Source organism: Littorina saxatilis, linkage group LG16 (genome assembly GCF_037325665.1).
Source record: "Littorina saxatilis isolate snail1 linkage group LG16, US_GU_Lsax_2.0, whole genome shotgun sequence".
In the NCBI taxonomy this organism is placed as follows: domain Eukaryota; kingdom Metazoa; phylum Mollusca; class Gastropoda; order Littorinimorpha; family Littorinidae; genus Littorina; species Littorina saxatilis.
The window spans coordinates 21,602,614-21,630,113 of NC_090260.1; the positions used below are offsets into that span (position 1 = coordinate 21,602,614).

Here is a 27,500-nt window from a genome sequence, read left to right on the forward strand (position 1 = left end):
CACACACACACACACACACACACACACACACACACGCACACACACACACACACATACACCACGACCCTCGTCTCGATCCCCCCTCTATGTTAAAACATTTAGTCAAAACTTGACTAAATGTAAAAACAGTACCACGTAACATATTTTGTGGATTTATTATATATGCGCCAATAATTAAATGACCACGTGTTTCTTTTTAAAGTGGTTGGCTACCATTGTGTCGCCTGACAGGGGAGCGACACCCTCAGATCGGCTGGGCGGCTGAAAGGCGCTCTCCCAGTCATATGGGTGTGACGTTTTTAATAAGAAGCCGTTCGACAGTAGTCGAAAGGCGTGTTAATGTTTTTTTTTAAACAAATATAACAAAATAAAATAAAAATAAAACACAACACAGTTCGTTTTGCGAAATACTAGTTGGTGCATGCATGACATGCGCATGTGAAACCATTAGGGGCATGTTCCCGCGTGTTACCCCGACTTAAGATGAGAAACACAGGTGTGTGTGTGTGTGTGTGTGTGTGTGTGTGTGTGTGTGTGTGTGTGTGTGTGTGTGTGTGTGTGTGTGTGTTTAGATGTAATCAGCCACCTGCATATTTGTAAGAAAGACAGGTTTTTTACGTGCCACTGTGGTGACACGGGGGTGGGACATGGATACCGTTTCTGAGTCTGCACATAAAGTTGACCCGTGTCCGTACCGGCCTGGATTCAAACCCGTGACCCCAGGATAACAAGTCAAGTACATGTAGTCTACCACCTGAGCTACTCGGCCCCTCTCTAAACGGTACCAGAAACGTAAGGCTACTATAAATAGTCCACGCTTAAGACTGGGAGACAACTCTGTCAGTGCAGAGCGGCTGTTGTGACAGGGGGAAGCACTACTTTCACCCTGTCACACTTATCTACTATTTTATCTAGTCAGCCCAGAAAACAACCTAAGAATTATTGCAAGATTTGATTTTTTTATGTCTACTTGTAGAGAAAATTTAGCCCTTTAACATAAAAATGATCTAGGAAAATCTACGGTTTATTTACTGAGATAAAATTAAATAAAGCATAATTAATCCCACGTTCTCATTCATTCAGGCAACATTGTACAGCCATAGCGGGAAGGTGTGCGGCGTATCACTCAACACCTTATCAGCGGCATGGTTCAGATTGTCTTGGCTGCATCCCTACCATCGTTAGTGAGCCTGTTACAAAGGATGCTACGACCCGTTGGAATGCGTTTGCTTAATCGCGTCGTTTCCGCGTTTTTTTGGGCGTCAGTGGTTGAACTTTCACTTCGTGGATGTCGACACTCCAAATCCATGAAGGTCAGTGACTTTTTATCATTCAAATGTACATTTTTGTTCAATCATTTGATGAGTACGTTAGAAAGGTTTACTTGTATTTGAAAGAGGTCTGCTTCCATTCTTTTGTATGGTTCCCCGTTTGCACAGTGTTGCTGTTTTGATCCAATTCCTCAATTGTTTTCGATAATTCGGTGTTTTTGTGTGTGCAGCTTCTGATATGGATGAAACAGAAGGGCTTTGCTGTATATGTAAATCTGTATGCAACATCACTATAAAGCCTCTAGACAGTGCAACATTGAGAGTAGAAGGCGCCAGAGGTAAATATTGTTTCACGATAATGAATCAAACAATTGGTGCTTGGTTAAGATTATTAGTGAGGGCAGAATAGTCCGTTTCAATCAATGAAGATTAATACATAAATATTCATGCAGTTTTTTGACATCTCTCTCTCTCTCTCAGTCTCAATCTCTCTCTCTCTCTCTCTCTCTCTCTCTCTCTCTCTCTCTCTCTCTCTCTCTCTCTCTCTCTTCCCGAGCTCTCTTTCTTTGCAAAACACACACACACACACACACAACCACACACACACACACACCCACACACACCCACACCGGCACACACACACACACACACACACACACACACACACACACACACACACACACACACACACACACACACACAATGATGTGATTTGCCAAACAAATAAAGCGCGTACCTGTGCATTCATTCGATAAAAAAAGGAAATTGGAAATCTGATTATAATGAACCGTAACATAAACGTTATTTTTATTTTAGACCGAAATATGACAAATGACATTTTACACAGATCTCGACGGTCATAATTGCCAGCGTTATCCCGGAGAACAATGAATGGCTCGTTCTAAGTAAAACATCATTTTCGGGTTTAAAATGCAAATTACGTATAATTAATGAATCGGGTATATATATGCACACTCGCGCACGCGCGCAAAACACACATGAGCAACGGTTTGTGTTTGTCAGTTCATATGTCATGTCTTGTCAACAGGAATCAACAGTGCAAGCAAGAAAAGAGGTGATAGCGTGCAAGCGACCGCGGGAAAACGAGTTCACAAAGAATGTCGTAAACTTTACACCAACACACACGTCATTGAAAGAGACCTGAGAGCACAGAAGAGATTGCATGATGAAGTTGATCAGGCAGGTCCAAGTCTTCGATCACAACAAAATGCCTTTGACTTTGCTACTTGTTGTTTATACTGTGGAACCATGGCGAATCTTGCAGCCAAAAACGCGCCTGACAAAGCCTTCCAGGTTCGTACGTTTTCGTTCCAGGACTCAGTATTTGCCTCGTGCGACAACAGACAGGATGAGTGGTCAGACACAGTGCGGGGGCGACTGGAATATGCGAGAGACTTGCATGCAGCTGATTCTATTTATCACAAAACCTGTGATGTCAACTTCAGGACAGGAAAGCAGATCCCACAGCGGTTTCAAGTCACTTCGTCAACATCATCATCTAAAAGGCCTTGTCAAAGAGGACGACCAAAAGATACAGACAAGAGAAATGCGTACGAACAAACAGTTCAGTACCTATGTGAAAAGGATGACGAGCAAATCACCATCGGTGAACTCGTCGAAAAAATGAACGAGTTCTCAGAAGGAAAAACGTACACCCACCAACACATGAAAGACAAACTGTTGGAAACGTTTGCAGACAGAATCATTGTCACGGAAGTAAATGGAGAAGCCAATGTTGTAACATTCCGAACAACAGCTAGAACTCTTCTCCATGATTTTTTTAGCGCTCCCAAAGCAACAAATGACGAAGAAGAAAAGCTTAGGGTAGTGAAGGCTGCGGCTGAGATGATCAGAAACGACGTTAAAGCAGCTGCAACAGCAAGCAGCCACTATCCAACATCCGATGACATAGCGTCCGTGACCAAGAATCTAGATTTTGTTCCTCAGTCTCTTCAGGTTCTGCTTCGCACGATATTTAGTGAGAAGGATGCGGACGTCAAGATTGCTTCAATCGGCCAGGCGATTGTGCAAGCTGCTCGTCCGAGAGTTGTTATTGCCCCATTGCAAGTTGGACTCGGTAACCAAATGCATCACCACTTTGGTTCAAGGTTTCTGATTGATGTTCTCAATACCATGGGATTCACTTCATCCTACACAGAGGTACAAAAGTTCGAAGCAAATGCAGCAGTTTCTCAGAGTACAGACATACCTGGATATCAAAGTTCTTTTCTCCAATACGCCGCTGACAATGTCGACCATAATTCCAGCACCCTTGATGGTCACAACACATTCCATGGGATGGGAATAGTAGTTTCCAAGATTAGCAAACAAGTCCCAGCTTGCTGACGAAATATGGAAAATTGCCAACGTTGACATGCCAGAGCTACCAAAGTGTGATGTTGAAGTCCAATACATCCTGGACGGAGGGGCTCTTCTGCAGCTGATACCTTGGCCTCGAGGTGCAACATTTGCTGCAATAATACGATCTTACGTCCAGTTTGTTCAACACAGGTTCCAGAATGCAACCGTGGTTTTCGATGGATACAACTCTGGTCCATCTACCAAGGATGTCACTCACATCCGTCGAGCCAAGGGAAAGTGTTCACCTAAAGTCGTCTTCAAGCCGGAAATGTCATTGCAGGCAAGAAAGGGTGTGTTTCTCTCCAACAAGAAGAACAAGCAGCGGTTCATTAACCTCCTCTCTGAAGCCCTGGCTGCAAACTTGTGTCCGACGGTGTGTGCTGACGGAGATGCAGACTGCATGATAGTTGCTCAGGCTCTAGAGAGTTCAAAGACACAGGTTACTATTGTTGTAGGAGACGACACTGATTTGCTGGTTCTCCTTTGTCACCATGCCTCGGACAACCATCGTGACATCTTTTTGGAACCAAGCCACAGGACAAGTACCAAGACAGTCAAGCTATGGAATATCAGGCATACCAGGTGTCTTGGCAGTCTATGCCAAGTCCTACCAGTCATCCATGCTGTCAGTGGTTGCGACACAACGTCAAGGCCATTTGGAGTAGGCAAGCGAAGTGCATTTCGCAAATTTCAGAGATCTAAAGAACTCAAGAGTCTGGCTTCCATGTTTCTTACAGACTGTACACCGAGCAACAGCACTGAAGCTGGGGAGAAAATACTTGTCTCACTTTATGATGGAACATCTCCCGACTGCCTGGATGACTTGAGGTACAACATGTTCTGCATGAAAGTTGCAGGGGGAACTTCGTTTTTACAAATGCATTGTCTTCCTCCAACGTCTGCTGCAGCAAAATACCACAGTCTTCGTGTGTATCTACAAGTACAAGAGTGGGCAGGAACTGTCTTGGAACCTCAAGATTGGGGCTGGAAGACAGCTGGAGACAACCTGGTACCCTGTACCACTGATCTCCCTCCAGCACCTTCCAAGCTGCTGTCAGTCATCAGATGCAACTGCAAATCTGACTGTGATACCAAGCGCTGCAGTTGTAGAAAACACGGTCTGGATTGCTCCTCTGCTTGTGGTGAATGCCATGGGCTTGAATGTTCCAACGCTTATGTCATGTGCGCAGACGAGAATGACACAGACGACTAAAAGAGATACAGGGTCCAGGGCACGTGATATGTTCGTGCATATAAGAAATAAGTTGTTTTGTCTTGTGTACAAAGATGCTAATTCAGCAGCAAATAGACATCAATCATACAATGTGTGCAGTTCATTGCCTTTTTTGCACAGAACTGACACTGTGCTTCAAAAGGAAACTTGCAAGTCTTAAGGTGACATTATTTGTGCAGAGACTGAGTGGACTGCTTCAGAACAAGGTCATACAAATCTGACTCGGCCTTTTTTCAGCCTCTTCAATTCTATTTCAAAGTGCAACTGTATCAATCAAAAGACTCGATGAGCAGCCTACATCAAGACATAAATAACTAAAGACAGTCACAAGCTGTGACTGAGTAGGATAAGTTTTTCTTAGTTATTACTAAAACATTAACACAAAGTCGTGTTTTTTAATTTGTTTAAACGATACCAAAAAATATTATCATTATCATCATCGTGTGAAAGCATTCCTGATGCCAGAACCTGAAAACATTAACCAAAAATATGGATTACTTGGTCTACAAAGAGCGCACACGGCTTGATATTCGGGAAAAAAGGTAAGCTTGACCTTGACCTGACCTACTTTTGAAATGGTAAGTTATATTTTCCTAGATCTTTTGTATGTTGTAGCGGTAACATAAAACTATCAAAAAAACTTCACAGAGCAAATCTTGCAATAATTCTGAGGTTCCTATGGTTGAATTCATAGAATGACTGGATAAATTGGTTTTCATCAATACACACCTGGGCTGCCTGATGATCGGTCAGATTCCCCATCGGAAGATAAAATTGCTCCATTCCCCTTCCAATCCCCGTTGGATGCTCGGGGTAGCTTTTTTCTGGCTTTCTTCTTGTTCGTGTACATCGTTGCTTTGACACTCTGTACATCAAACGACCATCATATCAATACTGTTAGAAAGGTCCTTCATTCCGCTACGATATACCAGAACAAGTCGCGTAAGGCGAAAATACCACATTTAGTCAAGTAGCTGTCGAACTCACAGAATGAAACTGAACGCAATGCCATTTTTCAGCAAGACCGTACACTCGTAGCATCGTCAGTCCACCGCTCATGGCAAAGGCAGTGAAATTGACAAGAAGAGCGGGGTAGTATAGTTGCGCTAAGAAGGATAGCACGCTTTTCTGTACCTCTCTTTGTTTTAACTTTCTGAGCGTGTTTTTAATCCCAACATATCATATCTATATGTTTTTGGAATCAGGAACCGACAAGGAATAAGATGAAAGTGTTTTTAAATTGATTTGGACAATTTAATTTTGATAATAATTTTTATACATTTAATTTTCAGAGCTTGTTTTTAATCCAAATATAACATATTTATATGTTTTTGGAATCAGAAAATGATGGAGAATAAGATGAACGTAAATTCGGATCGTTTTATAAATTTTTATTTTTTTTTACAATTTTCAGATTTTTAATGACCAAAGTCATCAATTAATTTTTAAGCCACCTAGCTGAAATGCAATACCGAAGTCCGGGCTTCGTCGAAGATTGCTTGACCAAAATTTCAATCAATTTGGTTGAAAAATGAGGGCGTGACAGTGCCGCCTCAACTTTCACGAAAAGCCGGATATGACGTCATCAAAGACATTTATCAAAAAAATTAAAAAAAGTTCGGGGATTTCATACCCAGGAACTCTCATGTCAAATTTCATAAAGATCGGTCCAGTAGTTTAGTCTGAATCGCTCTACACACACACACACGCACAGACACACACACACATACACCACGACCCTCGTCTCGATTCCCCCCTCGATGTTAAAACATTTAGTCATAACTTGACTAAATGTAAAAAGCATAATCTTTTAATGGAAAGTGTCCACACAGATGTCAAAGACCAAAGACACCCCCAACATTAAAAACGCTTTGCTCCACAAGCTAAATTGTACACAAAAACACACACACACACACTTACACATACACATACACACACACATACACACACATGAATGTAAAAGTATGTAAAAACAAAGACAAACAAAGACACAGTCATGTCGCGTGACGCGAAATTACCACGTTTAGTCAATCTGTCGAACTCAAAGACTGACATTGAACTCACCGCAGTTTTCAATAAGACAATGCTCAAGAGCGTTGTCAATTTCATACCTCGGGATCGTGGTGACACGCAGGCCTGCGTTCACGCTCACAAAGTGACTAGCCAGTATAGCTATAGATAGGGTATAGCGCTTTTCAGTGAATCGCCTTGTACTGAATTCTTTTGAACTTTCTGAGCTTGTTTGTTATCCAAACATAACATATCTACATGTATATGTTTTTGGAATCAGAACGTTATAAGATGAAATTATTTTTAAATCGTTTTGTGAAATTTTAATATTATTAGATTTTTCATAGTTTTAATTTTTAGAGCTTGTTTTTAATTCGAATATATCTATATGTTCCTGGAATCAGGAAATGTCAACGAATAAGATACAATTACTTATGAATCGATTTCTTAAACTTTGGTTTTAATAATGATTTCTAGCTTTTTAATGACCAAACTCATATATCAATTTTTTAGCCTCCAAGCTGAAATACAATACCAAAGTCCGGACTTCGTCGAAGATTGCTTTGCCAAAATTTTAATCAATTTGATTGAAAAATGAGGGTGTGACAGTGCCGCCTCAACTTTTACAAAAAGACGGATATGACGTTATCTAAGACATTTATCGAAAAATTGAGAAAAAAACTCATTAATGAGTTTGGTCATTAAAATCGGAAATCATTCCCAGGAACTCTCATGTAAAGTTTCATGAAGATCGGTCCAGTAGTTTGCTCTGAATCGCTCCACACACACACACACACACACACACACACACACACACACACACACCACGACCCTCGTCTCGATTCCCCCTCTATGTTAAAACATTTAGTCAAAACTTAACTAAATGTTAAAAGTGAATAGAAACTGTTCTTACCGAATAAGTCTTGTGTAGAATTCTTTCCAGAAGGCCAATGACTTTGTTGTTATCGTTGTTAGTGTTGGTGTTGTTGCTTTGGCCAGTGCCTTTTGACTCGGTACAGCCAATCGGCAACGCGTGATGACGTGATATAAGAGGACTTACCCGTGTTTCATAAATAACACTTACCGGACGTAAGTGGCGTTGCAGCGTTTTCAAGACTACGGGGCCAGAACACTCCTGGTTGCTTCACAGCCAGCCAGTGACGACAAATATGAAATGCAAAAATTAAATGCGACTCGTGGAAGTGAAAGGGATATATATACGGGAATGTCTGGACAGAGACTAAAAAGGAGAGGGACGTGATAGATGTGTGAATGTATGCCGATCTCGTCACACCAGCGAAAGAAGAGAGTCACGCGCCTTTCCCCCATTACCACGTACGACACTCCCTGTCACTCTGAAGCTGTGGTAAGAAACTGATTTTTTTTCACCGCCAACCTCCTCCCCGCACCCCGTCCCCCACCCCCTCCCCACCCCATACCGTGCCTCCCAGTGCACACTTGTTTTTGAGTTTTGATGGCGTCCGGTGTTTTGGGAGTAAGTTCTAAATTCGGTTGCAATTAAGTGTTCAAATCGCATATATCACTTGTCTGACATTATGATCAATAATGATTTGAATAATTACTTCGAAACGTTTCTATCGACCCTCGAATGTCGCTTTTGTGTAGAGAATGTGTACACGGACAGACGTTATGATAATACGCCTGACTGTGCACATAGATGAAACTGACGAAAAGCTTATCCTTGTAAGTAAACTACAACGGTAAGAACAGAAAGAGGTCTAGCTCGCACTTTTTACATTTAGTCAAGTTTTGACTCAGTGTTTTAACATAGAGGGCGAATTGAGACGAGGGTCGGGGTGTGTGTGTGTGTGTGTGTGTGTGTGTGTGTGTGTGTGTGTGTGTGTGTGTGTCTGTGTATGTGTGTGTGTGTGTGTGTGTCTGTGTGTGTGTGTGTGTGTCTGTCTCTGTGTGTGTGTGTGTGTGTGTGTGTGTCTGTGTGTGTGTGTGTGTGTGTGTGTGTGTGTGTGTGTGTGTGTGTGTGTGTGTGTGTGTGTGTAGAGCGATTCAGAGTAAACACCTGGACCGATCTTTATGAAATTTTACATGAGAGTTCCTGGGTTTGATATCCCCAGACAGTTTTTTTCATTTTTTGGGATAAATGTCTTTGATGACGCCATACCCGGTGTTTTTTTGGTGAAAGTTGAGGCCGCACTGTCACACCCTCCTTTTTTGATCTAATTGATTGAAAATTTGATCAAGTTATCTTTGACGAAGTCCGGACTATGGGATTGACTTTGAGCTTCGAAGCTAAGCTTATAAATTAACGAATGAACTTAAAAATGTAAACCCCATTTTATTTGGGGGATTTCAATGCTATATTTACAACTTTTCTCTGTCAAGGGACCCTCACACAAGCTCACATGTATAACAGAACAGTTTCCATTTAAGGTTCTGAAAATCTAGAAATGCTACATCCCTTTCAGCTACAGGGGGTTTTGTAGCCTGGGTCCCCGCTCAGGGACATTGCCCCTGGACCTAACTTTGCCGCCTGCGTGAGCACCGCCCCTTCCTGCGCCTTTCCTCTTTTTACATAGAGGGGGAATCGAGACGAGGGTCGTGGTGTATGTGTGTCTGTGTGTGTGTGTGTGTGTGTGTGTGTGTGTGTGTGTGTGTGTGTGTGTGTGTGTGTGTGTGTGTGTGTGTGTGTGTGTGTGTGTGTGTGTGTGTGTAGAGCGATTCAGAGTAAACACCTGGACCGATCTGGGAACGCGGAATAACGCCGAATTGCAATTGTCGCCTAAGACCGAATTCCATTTGTCGCCTAACTTAGAATTTGTTCTTTAGCCAAATGTCGCCTAATGTCGAATTGCCAAATGGCGCCTAACACCGAATTCCCATTGTCGCCTAACATAGAATTCCAAATGTCGCCTAATGTCGAATTGCCAAATGGCGCCTAACACCGAATTCCCATTGTCGCCTAACATAGAATTCCAAATGTTGCCTAATGTCGAATTGCCAAATGGCGCCTAACACCGAATTCCCATTGTCGCCCAACATAGAATTCCAAATGTCGCCTAATGTCGAATTGCCAAATGGCGCCTAACACCGAATTCCCATTGTCGCCTAACACAGACGGTCCCGGACAGACAAGATAGTTAGACAGACAAAGAAAGCTCACTTAATGTCTTCCGCGTGTTTATGGGAAATAACGTGACAAACATATTGCCAAGAACAGAACACAAAATAAAGAAAAGAACGCCAAGTTGAGCTCTATTCACAATTGAGAAAGGGTAATGTTGAGCTTCACGTAAATTTTACGTAAATTTCGCGTTGAGTTTGGCGTGATGTGAACAAAGTGTTGTGCCATTCCAAACACCCAGACCACACTCGCTATATCGGCGCGGCAGCAGTGACATATGTTGTTGGGTGCCACGTTGCCCTGAACGTGAACCCCGCTGTCGTAACACAAGGCATGTCCGCAAGGGACAAAAAAAAACCGCGGGTTAGGGGGAAGAATTTACCCGATGCTCCCCAGCATGTCGTAAGAGGCGACTAACGGATTCTGTTTCTCCTTTTACCCTTGTTAAGTGTTTCTTGTATAGAATATAGTCAATTTTTGTAAAGATTTTAGTCAAGCAGTATGTAAGAAATGTTAAGTCCTTTGTACTGGAAACTTGCATTCTCCCAGTAAGGTCATATATTGTACTACGTTGCAAGCCCCTGGAGCAATTTTTTTATTAGTGCTTTTGTGAACAAGAAACAATTAACAAGTGGCTCTATCCCATCTCCCTCCCTTTCCCCGTCGCGATATAACCTTCGTGGTTGAAAACGACGTTAAACACCAAATAAAGAAAGAACAAGTCGCGTAAGGCGAAAATACAATATTTAGTCAAGTAGCTGCCATTTTTCAGCAAGACCGTATACTCGTAGCATCGTCAGTCCACCGCTCATGGCAAAGGCAGTGAAATTGACAAGAAGAGCGGGGTAGTAGTTGCGCTAAGAAGGATAGCACGCTTTTCTGTACCTCTCTTTGTTTTAACTTTCTGAGCGTGTTTTTAATCCAAACATATCATATCTATATGTTTTTGGAATCAGGAACCGACAAGGAATAAGATGAAAGTGTTTTTAAATTGATTTGGACAATTTAATTTTGATAATAATTTTTATATATTTAATTTTCAGAGCTTGTTTTTAATCCGAATATAACATATTTATATGTTTTTGGAATCAGCAAATGATGGAGAATAAGATAAACGTAAATTTGGATCGTTTTATAAATTTTTATTTTTTTTTACAATTTTCCGATTTTTAATGACCAAAGTCATTAATTAATTTTTAAGCCACCAAGCTGAAATGCAATACCGAACCCCGGGCTTCGTCGAAGATTACTTGACCAAAATTTGAACCAATTTGGTTGAAAAATGAGGGCGTGACAGTGCCGCCTCAACTTTCACGAAAAGCCGGATATGACGTCATCAAAGACATTTATAAAAAAAAATGAAAAAAACGTATGGGGATTTCATACCCAGGAACTCTCATGTCAAATTTCATAAAGATCGGTCCAGTAGTTTAGTCTGAATCGCTCTACACACACACACACGCACGCACACACGCACGCACATACACCACGACCCTCGTTTCGATTCCCCCTCGATGTTAAAATATTTAGTCAAAACTTGACTAAATATAACAAGTCGCGTAAGGCGAAAATACAATATTTAGTCAAGTAGCTGTCGAACTCACAGAATGAAACTGAACGCAACGCAACGCAGCAAGACCGTATACTCGTAGCATCGTCACTCCACCGCCCGTGGCAAAGGCAGTGCCCGTGGAATTGACAAGAAGAGCGGGGTATTCGTTGCGCTGAGAAGGATAGCACGCTTTTCTGTACCTCTCTTCGTTTTAACTTTCTGAGCGTGTTTTTAATCCAAACATATCATATCTATATATTTTTGGAATCAGGAACCGACAAGGAATAAGATGAAAGTGTTTTTAAATTGATTTCGAAAAAAACATTTTGATAATAATTTTTATATATTTAATTTTCAGAGCTTGTTTTTAATTCGAATATAACATATTTATATGTTTTTGGAATCAGCAAATGATGGAGAATAAGATAAACGTAAATTTGGATCGTTTTATAAATTTTTATTTTTTTTTACAATTTTCCGATTTTTAATGACCAAAGTCATTAATTAATTTTTAAGCCACCAAGCTGAAATGCAATACCGAACCCCGGGCTTTGTCGAAGATTACTTGACCAAAATTTGAACCAATTTGGTTGAAAAATGAGGGCGTGACAGTGCCGCCTCAACTTTCACGAAAAGCCGGATATGACGTCATCAAAGACATTTATCAAAAAAATGAAAAAAACGTATGGGGATTTCATACCCAGGAACTCTCATGTCAAATTTCATAAAGATCGGTCCAGTAGTTTAGTCTGAATCGCTCTACACACACACACACACACACGCACGCACAGACACACATACACCACGACCCTCGTTTCGATTCCCCCTCGATGTTAAAATATTTAGTCAAAACTTGACTAAATATAAAAAGGGATGAAAACTGCGTTCCGGGGGTTCAAGAGACAAACGGGGCACGAGTTGTCGGGTGCCCTTGTGGGGGAGCTGCTGCGGTCTGTGGTGTCGTCCTGGTCATCCTGGTGGTTGACGTTTTCCTTGTCCGTTTCTGGCTCTCTATCTGGGTTGCCTTCTCGTGGTCCATCAGCGTTGCCGTCTTTGTCAGTTTGGGATTCTGATGTCTCAACATGATCCTCGGCATATCTCCTAATGAACGCGCATGCTCTTTTGACGAAGGCCAGCGGGGCGATTTGTTGACCTGTGAGTTGTTCGCCAAGGACTGCAAGTCGTCGCTCATTATTGATCTGCAACACCGAACGCCTCCAAGTTGCGATCTCCTCGCCGTTTGTCAGAAGGGAAAGGTTATTCTGTTTGCATTCTATCAATTTGTTAACCGTACCTTCTTGTATCTTGAAGTGGTTGTCTGGAAGCGGTCCGTGTGAGTGAGGGTTGGTTACTCTGCAGACGCCATCTCTGATGACCGCTCGGCCCCTGCAGTCTGCATCCGTACATGACAGGTATCGCGACAACGTTTTCCCTATGCGCTTTGTACCTCGGTACTCATGGTCTTCATGTCGATATAAAGTGGTGTCCTTCTTTCTTCCTTCAAATGTGGTATACATGGTGGCAGACTCGGAACTGTGTAACTTGCTTTGATTCGTTGTGACTTTATATAATGCTGGTTTTCAATTTTGGCCATATAGCTGGACTCCCAAAGAGCAGTTTTCGTCCCTTGCGGACATGCCTTGTGTAACGACTGCGGGGTTCACGTTCAGGGCAACGTGGCACCCAACAACAGACAGGCTGTGTACTTGTACGTCATGTTAATCACTGCCTATAAGTATATTGCTTGTTTGTGTGTAAAATCAGTCCATTTTATCTTGTGAAATTCTGAATAAAATCGTGTGTAAACCAAATATATTCAAATGCCAGCCTTTTGTAATGGAGTGAACAATTGGATTAAAAACAGTTTAAAAAAAAAGTAATTCGGTGTTAGGCACCAGTTGGCACTTCGACATTAGGCGACATTTGGCATTCTATGTTAGGCGACAATGGGAATTCGGTCTTATGCGACAATTGGCAATTCGACATTAGGCGACATTTGGCATTCTATGTTAGACGACAATGGGAATTCGGTCTTAGGCAACAATTGGCAATTCGACATTAGGCGACATTTGGCATTCTAGGTAAGGCGACAATTGGCAAATCGTCATTAGGCGACAATGGAGCAATTCGACGTTAGGCGACAATTGGAATTCGGTGTTATTCATGTTACCCACCGATCTTTATGAAATTTTACATGAGAGTTCCTGGGTTTGATATCCCCAGACAGTTTTTTCATTTTTTGGGATAAATGTCTTTGATGACGTCATCTCCGGCTTTTTGTCAAAGTTGAGGCCGCACTGTCACACCCTCATTTTTCAATAAAATTGATTGAAATTTTGGCCAAGCAATCTTCGACGAAGGCCGGACTTTGGTATTGCAACTCAGCTTGGAGGCTTAAAAATTAATTAATGACTTTGGTCATTAAAAATCTGAAAATTGTAATTAAAATTATTTTTTTATAAAACGATCCAAAATTACGTTCATTTTATTCTTCATCATTTTCTGATTCCAAAAACATATAAATATGTTATATTCGGATTAAAAACAAGCTCTGAAAATTAAAAAATATAAAAATTATGATTAAAATAAAATTTCCGAAATCGATTTAAAAACAATTTCATCTTATTCCTTGTCGGTTCCTGATTCCAAAAGCATATAGATATGATTAGTTTGGAATTAAAAACACGCTCAGAAAGTTAAAACTATGAGAGGTACAGAAAAGCGTGCTATGCAGCACAGCACAACCACTACCGCGCTAAACAGGCTCGTCAATTTCCCTGCCTTTTGCACGAGCGGCGGACTACGGTCATTGTGAAAAAATGCAGTGCGTTCAGTTTCATTCTGTGAATTCCACAGCTTGACTGAATGTAGTAATTTCGCCTTACGCGACTTGTTTTAATATCCATCTGTTTTATGCCTGATAACGAACATACACGTAAGTATGATAAGTTCACTTATATACAACAACAGGACATAACATTAAACAACAAGTCGCATAAGGCGAAATAACAACATTTAGTCAAGATGTCGAACTCACAGAATGAAACTGAACGCACTGCATTTTTTTTTTTACCAAAACCGCATACTCGTAGTTTCGTCAGTCCACCGCTCGTGGCAAAGGCAGTGAAATCGACAAGCCAGAATAGTGCGGTAATGGTCGCGCTGAGCAGGATAACACGCTTTTCTGTATCTCTATTCTTTTTAGCGTACTGAGTTTGTTTTTAATCCAAACATAACATATCCATAAACATCAAACGTTTGTTCGAAATGTGACATCAAAGAAAGACTTTCTGTTACTTTGCGATTCATCCATTGCATTTTCTGTAGTTTTCATAGAAATAAACTCTAAAATCTAAACAACGAAGTGACTGTGGTAAGATGAACAAAGTTAAAAAACAAAGGATTACTGTACTCACCGATACAAGAACGACACAAGACGATACGAATGTTCGCTTATGGAAGCTTCATCAGGGAAAACAAAAACACAAAAGACAACAAAAAGTAGACGCAACACGGAACGAACAAGGTTTGAAAGAAAATTCTAAACAACGAAGTAGTAATTATCATTGAGATTTTGTTTTTGTTTTGCTGTTCTCTTTTGTGTGTGTGTGTGTGTGTGGTTGTTTTCTTCCATACATTCGTAACGAACTATGCTGCCCTCTCCACGAAAATGTACATTTATCTGAACTTACTTATTGCATGTCTCAGCATCAATGTTCTCGTCCCACGCGCTTCATTCATAGTCTCACCTTATTTTTTTCTTTTTTTTCTGTAAATCCTCCTGTTTTAATTAAGTTCCCCATACCCCCCTCCTACATTTTGTTCTTCTGGTTAATAATTGTGTTGTCCACCATCATGAAATGTGTGTAACTTAGCATTGTTATGGTCACGTCAAATAAGCATCTGCTTGAGTTCGTGTCCTAGATGCATTTTTGTCAATTGTTTCATGTCATGTATTTTGAATAAAATTGTGTTTAAACCATTAAACAAAGGATTACTGTACTCACCGATACAAGAACGACACATCTAAACAACGAAGTGACTGTGGTAAGATGAACAAAGTTAAAAGTTTGTTGTCTTTTGTGTTTTTGTTTTCCCTGATGAAGCTTTCATAAGCGAACATTCGTATTCAGTGTCTTGTGTCGTTCTTGTATCGGTGAGTACAGTAATCCTTTGTTTTTTAACTTTAGAAATAAACTGGCAATGTCACTGAATAATTAAACCACTTTAAGAAAAAAAACATATGAGAGGTGTGGTAGTAAAACTCGTAAATACATCAATTACTCAATAGTCGTTCCGTCTCGATTTTACTTAAAGGCACAGTAAGCCTCCCGTAAACCATCGCAGATACTGTCAGGCTTTTACACACAGTACAAACACCCTTCCATTTGAACACTCACCAAACGGGAACATCCTAGGTGCCCTACGTGAAGAGCGAGCAATTTTCAAAGAATTAATTTTTCGGATTGTCTCCATCTAAGTTTAATCCTGAACTTAGGTTAAAAATGAGTTACTTCCCTTCAACCGTGGAGCGATGATTATCAGAATGAATCGGACTGTGGTGCGTTTTGGCGCAAGACCTAACTTTTAAAATCTAAATAATGAATTGACAGCTTGTAACACAAACATTCTTAAATCATAAAAGAATTCTTTTTTCATCAAGACAAGATCAGTACAATTCGAAGTTTTGAAAGTTTGAAAAAAGAAAAACCGAGAAGCAGGGTCACGCAAGGTCGTGGTTCTCGTTGCAGACAGCAGTCAACAGCCATCGCTAGAGTTCTTATGAACCACATTCGTTTGTTTCGTGAAAAGTCAGAGGTACATAACGTGCTATTGCAGATAAGCTCACAGCGAGCTGCATTCAAATTACAAACTGACGACTGCATTGTGAAAAAGGGATCACACGGGTTCACGATGGCTCAGGGGTAAGATAAACCACGCAAAAATAAATTCTTTGAAAATTGCTCGCTCTTTACGTAGGGCACCTATAGGATGTTCCCGTTTGGTGAGCGTTCAAACGGAAGGGTGTTTGAACTGTGTATCTGTGGTTTACGGGAGGCTTACTGTGCCTTTAAAGGCAGAGATGGCACGGAAATTAAGATTTGGTTCTTTGGCAAGCTTTTTAACTTTTATTTTAAGGTTCTTGAGAAAATCCTAAAACAAATGTGAGGGTTTTTGTCCTAAACCAGAATATTTAAATGAATTGTGGATCAAAATTGACGATTTTTGTGGCTTTTTGGAATCGTGCAAAAACACGAGTGGGAGAGTTTCAGCCCACGAACGCAGAAGAAAGAAAGAACAAAAATCTTCATAGTGAGTCAATCTGAAAACTGAGGGTCCTAAAACAGAGATAAGATTTATCACCCCGACACAGTGGATGAAAAAGAAGAAGAAGAAGTATAAAGAACAAACAAAACACAGGGGATATTCCTGTTGATATTCTTGATATTCCTGCAGACAAGTTTTGTTAAAATGTGTGTTCTCATTTGTCTTGGGACGTTCTATTTTCTTTTCAGTGTGCTCGGCTACCCAGCAACAGCCTTTTTCATCTTGGTCTCTTGGAGTTGTTACCAAGGAACGCAGGAGAAGAAGAAGCAGAAGAAAATCTTTGATCGATCTCTCTTTCAAAAACCATGAACAGCCAAAGTTCAAATATGGGTGAGTCAGAAACGAGAACTGACCAGCACAAAGTGAAAGGGTTAAGATGGTGTTGTTGGGGCGAGTTTGTTGTAATGTTCAGGGCCGGACCAAATGAGTTGTAAGGGGGGGGGGGGGGTTCCTCCTTTTTTTGGGGGGGCAAATCAGCGAAGTGGCGAAGCCACAAGCGCACGCCTGCAAAGCAGGCGCGCGAACTAGGGTGGTCCGGGGGCATGCTCCCCCGGAAAATTTTTGAAAAACGGTTAAAATCTGTGCAATCTGGTGCATTCTGGGCCTTGTTTTGAGGGTAAAGAGCATTGTTTTGGTGCTAAAACTAGTAAAAGTCAAAGCAAGGTACATGCTTTTTCCAGGGGTGGGGTTCCGGAACCCCTGGAACCCCCCCCTGGGTCCGGCCCTGATGTTTATACATTTTTTTTTTAAACCTTTAAAGTTACGTTATATTCATGTTTGTGTGTGAGAGAGAGAGAGTCGTGCTGAAAGTTATGACAACAGTTACACATCATTTATGTTTATTGGTTCATGCTGTTAGTGAAAATTATTTTTACTATGCTGATTGGAAGCTAATGATAAACAGAAAATCGATACAAACAGGAGCCAGCAGCCGAATGTCGATATCGTTTTCGAGACACCTGCTTCGTCATGACCGAAGGAGCTGTTTAGGCCACACCCGCACGGTTTGGGAACTGTTCCAATGAGCTTAGCAGGATAGCTGGACCTCCCTATGCGCCGACCTGCAAGTATCCTTGGCACAAAGGGTCAAAAATCCCCAAAATAAGGCCTTAACTGAATAAGGCCTTATTTAAGGAAATAAGGGCTTATTTTCAAGAAATAAGGCATTATTTCTAAAATATGGGCTTATTTTTTATGGGCTTATTTTTTTAAGGCCTTATTTTTTTAAGGCCTTATATCAGAATAAGGCCTTACCAGAAATAAGGCCTTATTTTTCTAAGGTCGTATTGGAAATAAGGCCTTACAAAAATAAGGCCTTTTTTTAAGGTCTTATTTTTGTGCTTCTCAGTTGTATGCTGGTACACAGAGAGAGCGGCGTTAGAAAGAGAGACACAGACAAACAGACGGGCTGACAGACAGATAGATAGACAGACGGACTGACGAACGAACTGACGGACAGACTGACAGACAGAGAGAGAAAGATAGAAAGAGAGAAAGAGGGAGAGAGACAGAGAGAGAGAGAGAGATGTGTGTTTATGTGTGTGCGTGCGTGCGTGCATGCGTGCGTGCATGCGTGCGTGCGTGTGTGTGTGTGTTTGTGTGTTGTAATGTCTTTACGTATCTGTGTGTCCTTATGTCTAGGTTTGTGTGTTTGTTTGTGTGAGTACGAGTGCGTGTATGTGTATGTGTGTGTGAGTGTGTGTGTGTGTGTGTGTGTGTGTGTGTGTGTGTGTGTGTGTGTGTGTGTGTGTTTTTTGCAAATGTGTTAGGGTAGGTACAGGTGTACAGGAGAGTCCAGGTGCGACAACCGGGCCGATTTCAACCAGTGTCATAATGTTCCATTTATTATCTCTTTTTTCGCGCTCACGCGCATATGTGCGTTTGTGAGTGTGCGCGTGCGTATGAGTGTATATATGTGTGTGTGTGTGTGTTGTCGTCTATATGTGTCATTAAGTTATTGTATATTGCTATTAGGATGAGCAATAATGATGCGCAGAAAAAATAAGGCCTTATTTTTTTAAGGGCTTATTTTAAGGGCTTATTTTTTAAGGCCTTATTTTCCTAAGGCCTTATCGAAAATAAGGCCTTATTTTATTAAGGTCTTAAAATGAATAAGGCCTTATGTCTTTACGCCCTCATTTTTTATGACTTAGAGATTTTAAGGCCTTATTTTCAAAATAAGGCTTTATTTCTAGAATACTAAGAGCTTATTTTCAAAAATAAGGCCTTATTTTGAAAATAAGGGCTTATTTTTTTAAGGCCTTATTTTTGGGATTTGTGACCCTTTGTGCCAAGGATATGCTAGTGCCTTATCCCCCTTCGTATGTATGTCGTGCCGAATTCAAGTAATTGCCGAATTCGCGGCGGAACCGGCAACTTTTTTGCCCATTTCGCGTAATCGGCAAACCGCTGTTATTTACACGAAATCGGCAGCGTTTTGCCGATAACGCGTAACGGCTTCAAACATTTGCCCTTGTTTGCGAAATCGGCAGCCACGTTTTGGTTTTAAATTTCTCATTTGCCTGGGATATCATCACACTTAGACAGCTGGATACTCGAATAGATAGGTATAGCAATTATCGATAAGATATGGCAACAAGTGAAGTTTTCGTACATTTCCGGAGTTATGCTCGACACAGATCATCACAGACAATACAAACCATAACAGGGAGGTTAAGCGGCAATGTTCTGGTGACACAAAAAGTAACAGACAGGCTGCCGCTTTTGCGAAATTGGCAAATTTTAGAAGCCTTTACGCATTTTTGGCAGAACACAGCCGATCTCGCGTAATGGACAGCGTTTTGCCGATTACTGACGCCAAAATTAATGGGCAAAAATGTTGTCGATTTCGCGAATTCGGCAATTCCGTGAATTCGGCACGACATGTTCACGCAAGCATAAGACCAAGTACGCACGGAAAATGTCCTGTCATCTATGTCAGAGATCGGTGGATGATAGAAACATGAAAATACCAAGCATGCATCCTCTCAAGTTGCTCCTCTCTATTGCTGCCTAAATAGCTGGGTAAAAACGTTCACACACGTAAAACCCCACTTGTGCAAAAAACACGAGTGTACGTGGGAGTCACAGCCCATGATCGCTGAAGAAGAAGAAGAAGAAGAAGAAGAAGAAGAAGAAGAAGAAGAAGAAGAAGAAGAAGAAGAAGAAGAAGAAGAAGAAGAAGAAGAAGACAGAAGAAAGAAGAAAGAAGAAGAAGAAGAAGAAGAAGAAGAAGAAGAAGAAGAAGAAGAAGAAGAAGAAGAAGAAGATTATGTTTTAACTAGTTACAAAAAATGAGAACAGTATCAAAAGAAAGCTTACGCTTTTCAGAAACACAATACCAAATAGTGTTTCAGGAATATATACACCTAGAATTAGTCACTGTTGTTACCAACCATATGAGTTACACAATTATAAGAATTTCATTTCTTATGTGTTGATAATTATATTCTTTTAGGTGTTCGCTCCTGCTGCAAGAGAATCATGCAAAACACTACGGTGCCAGGTGCATTCTCCTATCTCTCACCACCAGACCTTGTGGACAAAGTTGCTGCTTGCAAAGGTGCACAGAACCAAGTAGATTCTGAAGAATACAAAAGACTTCTTCACGGATTTTTGCAAAAAGTAAATGCCTTGCTGAACCACGGGTTTGGTTATGTATTGATTCATCTAAATGACCCCTTCCTACTTAGCTTTTTTGACGAGAAGATTAATCAACTGCTGGACCATTTGATTGCGGACAACTCGTACTTTCATGATAACTTTCACTCCAAGTACTATGACAAAGAGCACGTCTTGTTTTGGGTGAGACAGAGACGGCGAGATCGGGAAAACATCAGCACTCTTCATCTGCACACCAAGGTCTCCTGGAACGGTTCACTGCGAGATGCCAAGCAAGGGCAGGTGAAACAGCACATCGAGAGAGCATCAGCACAGCCACAGGCAGACACTGCAGAAGATATGGAAAGTGATTACAAAGAACAAATAATCTTCATTGAAGGGAAGGTAGTTGAAACTAAAGATGGCGTATTCCAAGAAAGCATCGACATAGAAGCAAAAGGCTTGTCTGCAGAAGAGCAGAAACACCATTTGGATTGGCTGTTCAAGATGGAAAAGGGAGGCAAGCTGCCAGGTTACATCACAGCCTTTGCCAAACTTGATGAAGGTGGCTCCTATTACATTGGCCTGGAAGAAGAGAAACAAGAAATTACAAAGACCACAGGGAAAGGACAAGTCAAGACTGGCAAATTCATTTGCAAAGGTGTGCGCCTAAGCGACACAGAAAAAGAAGCACTGCGTACTGGCATACAAAACAAAGCTCGAGACGAGATGATGTGGCTGTCCAGAGAGCCACTGGAGAACCCTGTCTCTGTCATCTTTCATCCGGTTCAGAACCAAAGAGGAGGCGCGGTCCGCAATCTCTACGTCATCGAGGTCAAGGTAAAACATCTGGAGGGGCTGGCTTTCTGGACGAAGGAGGGACCTCAGGCTTTTAAAGTCCCGGAATCCGCGACCTCTGATCCCCAGCCTGAGCCAATGCCAATGGCGATCGACGAGTGGATAAGAGGGAATGGTGGATCGCCCAAAAGGCTCAAGGTGCAAAAGCCGACGTTCTAAAGAGAGTCGTGAACAAAGCTCGGCTCGAGAATTGTCCTAGATCACTGCATCTGATACCTGAGCTAAGAAAACACTGTTTTGAAATGCAAATTCATGCTGACATGAGGATAGATCTTTTGTTCCTCAGGCTAAGCTAAATGTTGACTTTGTGCTAACACTATTTATGTGTATCTCTTCACTTTTTATCATAAAGCTTAGCCGGAGGAACAAACAATCGATCAGCATGTCTTTCGGATGAGACGAAAAATCGAGGTCCCTTCGTGTACACTACATTGGGGTGTGCACGTTAACGATCCCACGATTGACAAAAGGGTCTTTCCTGGCAAGATTGTATAGGCATAGATATAAATGTCCACCAAAATACCCGTGTGACTTGGAATAATAGGCCGTGAAAAGTAGGATATGCGCCGAAATGGCTGCGATCTGCTGGCCGATGTGAATGCGTGATGTATTGTGTAAAAAATTCCATCTCACACGGCATCAATAAATCCCTGCGCCTTGAATATGTGCGCGATATAAATTGCATAAAAAAAGTTTTAAAAAAATCCCTGCGCTTAGAACTGTACCCACGGAATACGCGCGATATAAGCCTTATATTGATTGATTGATTGATTGATGTCTAAAACATTTTTGCAAAACTGTTGAAAAATTGTGAACCTTCACCGTGCTTCGTGGGTCGTGGACGAACCAGAGCCTCACAAAATCGTCTTTATATCTGAACTGACTATTTGGAGTTTTTACACCCCCGGTATAGGGGTGTGTATAGGATTCGGTCGATGTGTTTGTTTGTTTGTTTGTGTGTTTGTGTTCGCATATAGATCTCAAGAATGAACGGACCGATCGTCACCAAACTTGGTGAACAGGTTCTATACATTCCTGAGACGGTCCTTACAAAAATTGGGACCAGTCAAACACACGGTTAGGGAGTTATTGGTGGATTAAGATTATACAAGGACTTATAGAGGGACATATTAATGGTCAAAGGGAAATAACCTTCTCAGTTGGTGGCAGTGAGAATGGTAAGGACGGGGGTGTTTTTCCTACCTCGGAGGAATTTCTTGTTGATTGAGACTTCATGAAATCTCAAATCACCATCCCATTGCCCAACTTTTAAAAGATTATCTTTATTTGTAAACAAACAAATGAACGATGACGTACTCTGAACTACACAGTCCGGTTGATGTGGGTCGTGAACAACCCATATGGAATTACGTAAGGAATTGTACGTTGTTTATCCTTATTCGGACGGCGTGGGTCGTGTACGACCCATACTTTTTACGTTGAATCGTTCTTTGGAAAGTACGGGTCGTACATGACTCGCATCATCCGGACTGTGTAGTCCAAAGCGTGATCCGGTGAAAGTTTAAGTTCAGCGAACAGTTGGACACCGTCGAGACTGCACTGTATGTTTTGTTTCCTTCGTGTTTGAGGACGTTGAGTCAAGTTTTACAATTCTAGCGTGAAGTTGTGCGTGATGTATTGATGACGTTCATTCCTTGACTATTTGGATATGTAAATATGTTGTATAGACTGTGTGTGTATCTTCGTGATATTTATGTGAAGTGTTGAATAATACGCGTATGACATTTTCTTGTTTTGGATTGCAATTTCTGTATGTGGGAGAATGAACATGCGTGAGTTAGATGCGAGCCAGATGTGTGTTTGATGCGTGGCATCCTGCAGGAATCATATCCATTTCATTCTGAAAGTGTTCAGGAAGAGAGGAAGCGGACGTTTATACTCAACATCACACACACACACACACAGACACAATGGCAAATACACAAGACAGATGAATGATTATATACGTTTATTATGAGTTCAGTTGAAATATTATTAAAAGGCATCCCGCAATATTCCCGAAATGCCAATCAGACTATTTATAACTGTACAAGAATGTATTAGACAGACGGGCAGGTTCCGTAAATGAGCCTCTACATTCTATCCATTATATTTATTTGACCCTGTCATGTGACATATATGCTACCTGAACAATTATTCTCCATCTTTTTTCTCATGCATTTTGTCGATGTTTTGACTAATGAACTATGCCTCGATATTTGTGCAATTTAGTGACATTTTTCCCGATCACAAAACGCATTAACTTTGTGTGTGTGTCTTTTGTTCACTAATTATCAGGGGCGGATCAGTTCATTTTATGGGGGGGGGGGGGGGGGGTTCCAAAAGTATATTGTGAAGATATGGGTGCGAAGCGCCGAGCCGACGGGATGCAAAATGGTGCAATCTGGTGCATTCTGAGGATGATCATTACCAGTTTCAGGCAGCAGATTTTGTCACGGATTAATACCCCCAAAAAACACAAAATGTTTATTTGTTTTTTGGCTGGGGGGGGGGGGGGGGGTTCTGGAAACCCCAGAAACACCCCCCCTCGTCCGCCCCTGATTATTATTGCTAAGAGATCCACTCTCCACAAATATTGGCGCTCCAAGTCTTCTTCATCTTCTTCTCTTTCCCTCATGCTTATATTTCTGTTCTCTCGTGCCCCATGTTCTTTTTTCTTTCTTTTTTTGTCTCCTGTATTACCACCCCCTCCCTTTTCTCTTTGTTTGCATATCAGGTTTTTCTGTTTGTTATCGTTTTCTGAAATGAGTAAATCGATTTAGTCCGCCATCATGCTAACCACAGTTATATACATGCTGGGATTGCTTATTACAATAAGCATCATGATTGAGTTAGACATCCTTTAAAGCCATATATTGTTTACTAGGTGAATACCCGCTTCGCCGGGGAAGAAGTAGAGCCGAATACCCGGCTTCGCACCGTACGAAGGAAGGGAGATAAACGCGCAAAACACTGGAGAAGATAAGGAAGAGTTACTGGGAATGGATGTACAGAAAAACCAAAATCGGTTCAGCGCTGCGCGCTGAGAGCACGTGTTGAAAATTTTCATCGACCAGATTGTGTCCGGGGTGTACCTGAATATGCCCACCAAATTTGAAGCAGATCCATCGAGAACTTTGGCCGTGCATGGCGAACACACACAGACAGACAGACAGACAGGCAGACAGACACAAGCCGTATATAGATATAGATGTCATGATCAAAATTGAATTAAGTCATGTTAAACCAAATATACAGACACAAACAGACAGAAAGACCCACACATTAAGTTACATGGAGACCACCTTTTAATGTTTTGCACGTGAAGACTTTGAACATAGATCTACTCATGGGAAGCTAAACAGACGTCCTTCATTTCGAAAAAGAATTCAAAGACCAGTGAATGATGATTCGGTATCACAGAAGTACAAAGGAAATTTGTTTGACGCTGTTCTTACTAGTTTTATATATATAAACCATAGGAAAGTATTCAAGACATTACATGTATAAAAATTTTTTTTTTAAATTCTTACCTTGCAATATGCAGACAGATTTGTTTCTTTCTTTCTTTCTTTCTTTATTTATTTGGTGTTTAACGTCGTTTTCAACCACGAGGGTTATATCGCGACGGGGAAAGGGGGGAGATGGGATAGAGCCACTTGTCAATTGTTTCTTGTTCACAAAAGCACTAATCAAAAATTTGCTCCAGGGGCTTGCAACGTAGTACAATGTATTCTTTCTTTATTTGGTGTTTAACGTCGTTTTCAACCACGAAGGTTATATCGCGACGGAGTACAATGTATTACCTTACTGGGAGAATGAAAGTTTCCAGTACAAAGGACTTAACATTTCTTACATACTGCTTGACTAAAATCTTTACAAAAATTGACTATATTCTATACAAGAAACACTTAACAAGGGTAAAAAGAGAAACAGAATCTGTTAGTCGCCTCTTACGACATGCTAGGGAGCATCGGGTAAATTCTTCCCCCTAACCCGCGTTGGGGGGGGGGGGGGGGGGGTTGTTTGTTTAACGCCCAGCCGACCACGAAGGGCCATATCAGGGCGGTGCTGCTTTGACATATAACGTGCGCCACACACAAGACAGAAGTCGCAGCACAGGCTTCATGTCTCACCCAGTCACATTATTCTGACACCGGACCAACCAGTCCTAGCACTAACCCCATAATGCCAGACGCCCGGCGGAGCAGCCACTAGATTGCCAATTTTAAAGTCTTAGGTATGACCCGGCCGGGGTTCGAACCCACGACCTCCCGATCACGGGGCGGACGCCTTACCACTAGGCCAACCGAGCCGGTCTATGCAGGCAGATGAGCAACTTCAACATTAATACAATCAAACCCCCTTTAACCTTTACCGGATAACACTTTTGACTACACAGTCCAGATGTTGTGGGTCGTGTACGACTCATACTTTCTAAAGAAGGATTCAACGTAAAAAGTATGCGTCGTACACGACCCACGCCATCCAAATAGGGATAAACTCTTCACCGCCTCTTTGCAGAGTATGGGTCGTACACGACTCATGCCATCCGAAATAGGGATACAAACCGTAAAATGCCTTCTTTAATTCCATATGGGTCGTCCACGACCCACAATATCCGGACTGTGTAGTTCAAATGACGTCATTGTTTATTTGTTTGTTTTCAAAGATAATCCTTTAAAAAATGGTCGATATAAAGGTTCTGTGTTGTTTGAGGATTACATGAAACATTCCAGAAGTGTTGTTTTTTTAGAGATACAGACACTCTTTTGATGCTCTGGGTCTTTCTTTCTTTCTTTATTTGGTGTTTAACGTCGTTTTCAACCACGAAGGGTTATATCGCGACGGGGAAAGGGGGGGAGATGGGATAGAGCCACTTGTTAATTGTTTCTTGTTCACAAAAGCATTAATCAAACAAGAAGAGCAAACGCTCGATCGAGTCACTTTCGCAGTTCTGAATATTATATGAGGCATCAGATGGACAGGAAGAAATTGCTATTCACAACACAATGAGTCACGTTCACATAAAATTTGAGCCCGGTCACTTTTATAGTTTCCGAGAAAAGCCCAACGTTAAGTTGTGTGTTGCCGAACAGAAAAGGCTAGTTATCTCCCTTGTTTTTCTGATAACGTTCGTAAAAGGCTACAGATGTAAATACTTTGATGTAAAGAATAATCCTACAAAGTTTCAATCACATCCGATGAACTTTGTCAAAGATATAAAATGTCTAATTTTTCCTTTGACGCTGACCTGTGACCTTGAAAAAGGTCAAAGGTCAACGAAACCATCGTTAAAGTGTAGAGGTCATTGGAGGTCACGACTAAACAAAATATGAGCCCGATCGCTTTGATAGTTTCCGAGAAAAGTCCAACGTTAAGGTGGTGTCTACGGACGGCCGGACGGCCAGACGGCCGGACAGACTAACACTGACCGATTACATAGAGTCACTTTTTCTCAAGTGACTCAAAAATTGCTTCAGGGGCTTGCAACGTAGTACAATATATGACCTTACTGGGAGAATGCAAGTTTCCAGTACAAAGGACTTAACATTTCTTACATACTGCTTGACTAAAATCTTTACAAACATTGACTATATTCTATACAAGAAAAAAGAGAAACAGAATCCGTTAGTCGCCTCTTACGACATGCTGGGGAGCATCGGGTAAATTCTTCCCCCTAACCCGCGGGGGGGGGGGGGGGGGGGGGGGGGGGGGGGGGGGGGGGGGATGCTCTGGGTCATCCACGACCCAGGAAGCACAGTAAAGGTGAAAGGGCTCCACAAATCTGAGATAATTTTGTTTTAAAAAGGAGTTTGTCGCAAAATGGTAGTACATTTACAGAGATAGTGGATAGAAAATCCGAGACTTAGAAGGATGAACTCTTTCATCAGAGCAGCCCTGAAAGTCCAACAAATGGTGTACTGGCATTTGGCAAGTGATTCTGAAAATTTACTCGCCAGAGAGCAAACTTTACTAGCCAAAAAAACCAATTTGTTTCAGCAACTTTACTATCATTTGGCGAGTAGATGAACATTCTACTCACAAGTTACATGGCCATGGCAAAAGAAAAAAACAACTAAAATACTCGCCACCTTCAGGCATGCAAAGGGACTTTCTTTCTTTCTTTATTTGGTGTTTAACGTCGTTTTCAACCATTCAAGG

The 27,500-nt window shown here is 41.4% G+C and overlaps 3 protein-coding genes across 3 annotated transcripts in view; 1 reads left to right on the top strand and 2 right to left on the bottom strand.

Annotated features, from left to right (window-relative positions):
• Positions 1-8,014, bottom strand: part of LOC138951496 (uncharacterized) — a 51,804-nt gene extending 43,790 nt beyond the window's left edge. Inside the window, exons 1-2 of the mRNA XM_070323101.1 lie at positions 7,811-8,014; positions 5,617-5,752 (exon numbers count right to left, since the gene is read on the bottom strand). Of these exons, the coding sequence (XP_070179202.1) occupies positions 5,617-5,737 (121 nt within the window). The 5' untranslated portion in view covers positions 5,738-5,752; positions 7,811-8,014. The remainder of the gene's footprint in view (positions 1-5,616; positions 5,753-7,810) is intronic.
• An 85-nt stretch (positions 8,015-8,099) lies between these two features.
• Positions 8,100-22,014, top strand: LOC138951499 (uncharacterized). The gene is made up of 3 exons (XM_070323104.1): positions 8,100-8,263; positions 17,066-17,207; positions 20,335-22,014. Exons 2-3 carry the CDS (start codon positions 17,183-17,185, stop codon positions 21,492-21,494), a joined length of 1,185 nt encoding a protein of 394 aa, XP_070179205.1. The 5' UTR covers positions 8,100-8,263; positions 17,066-17,182; the 3' UTR covers positions 21,495-22,014.
• A 5,046-nt stretch (positions 22,015-27,060) lies between these two features.
• The window catches only part of LOC138951481 (zinc finger protein 90-like), an 11,737-nt gene continuing 11,297 nt past the window's right edge, over positions 27,061-27,500 (bottom strand). The window contains exon 5 of the mRNA XM_070323083.1: positions 27,061-27,500. This exon is cut by the window's right edge and continues 1,930 nt beyond it. The gene's annotated coding sequence lies outside the window, so the exon portion shown is untranslated.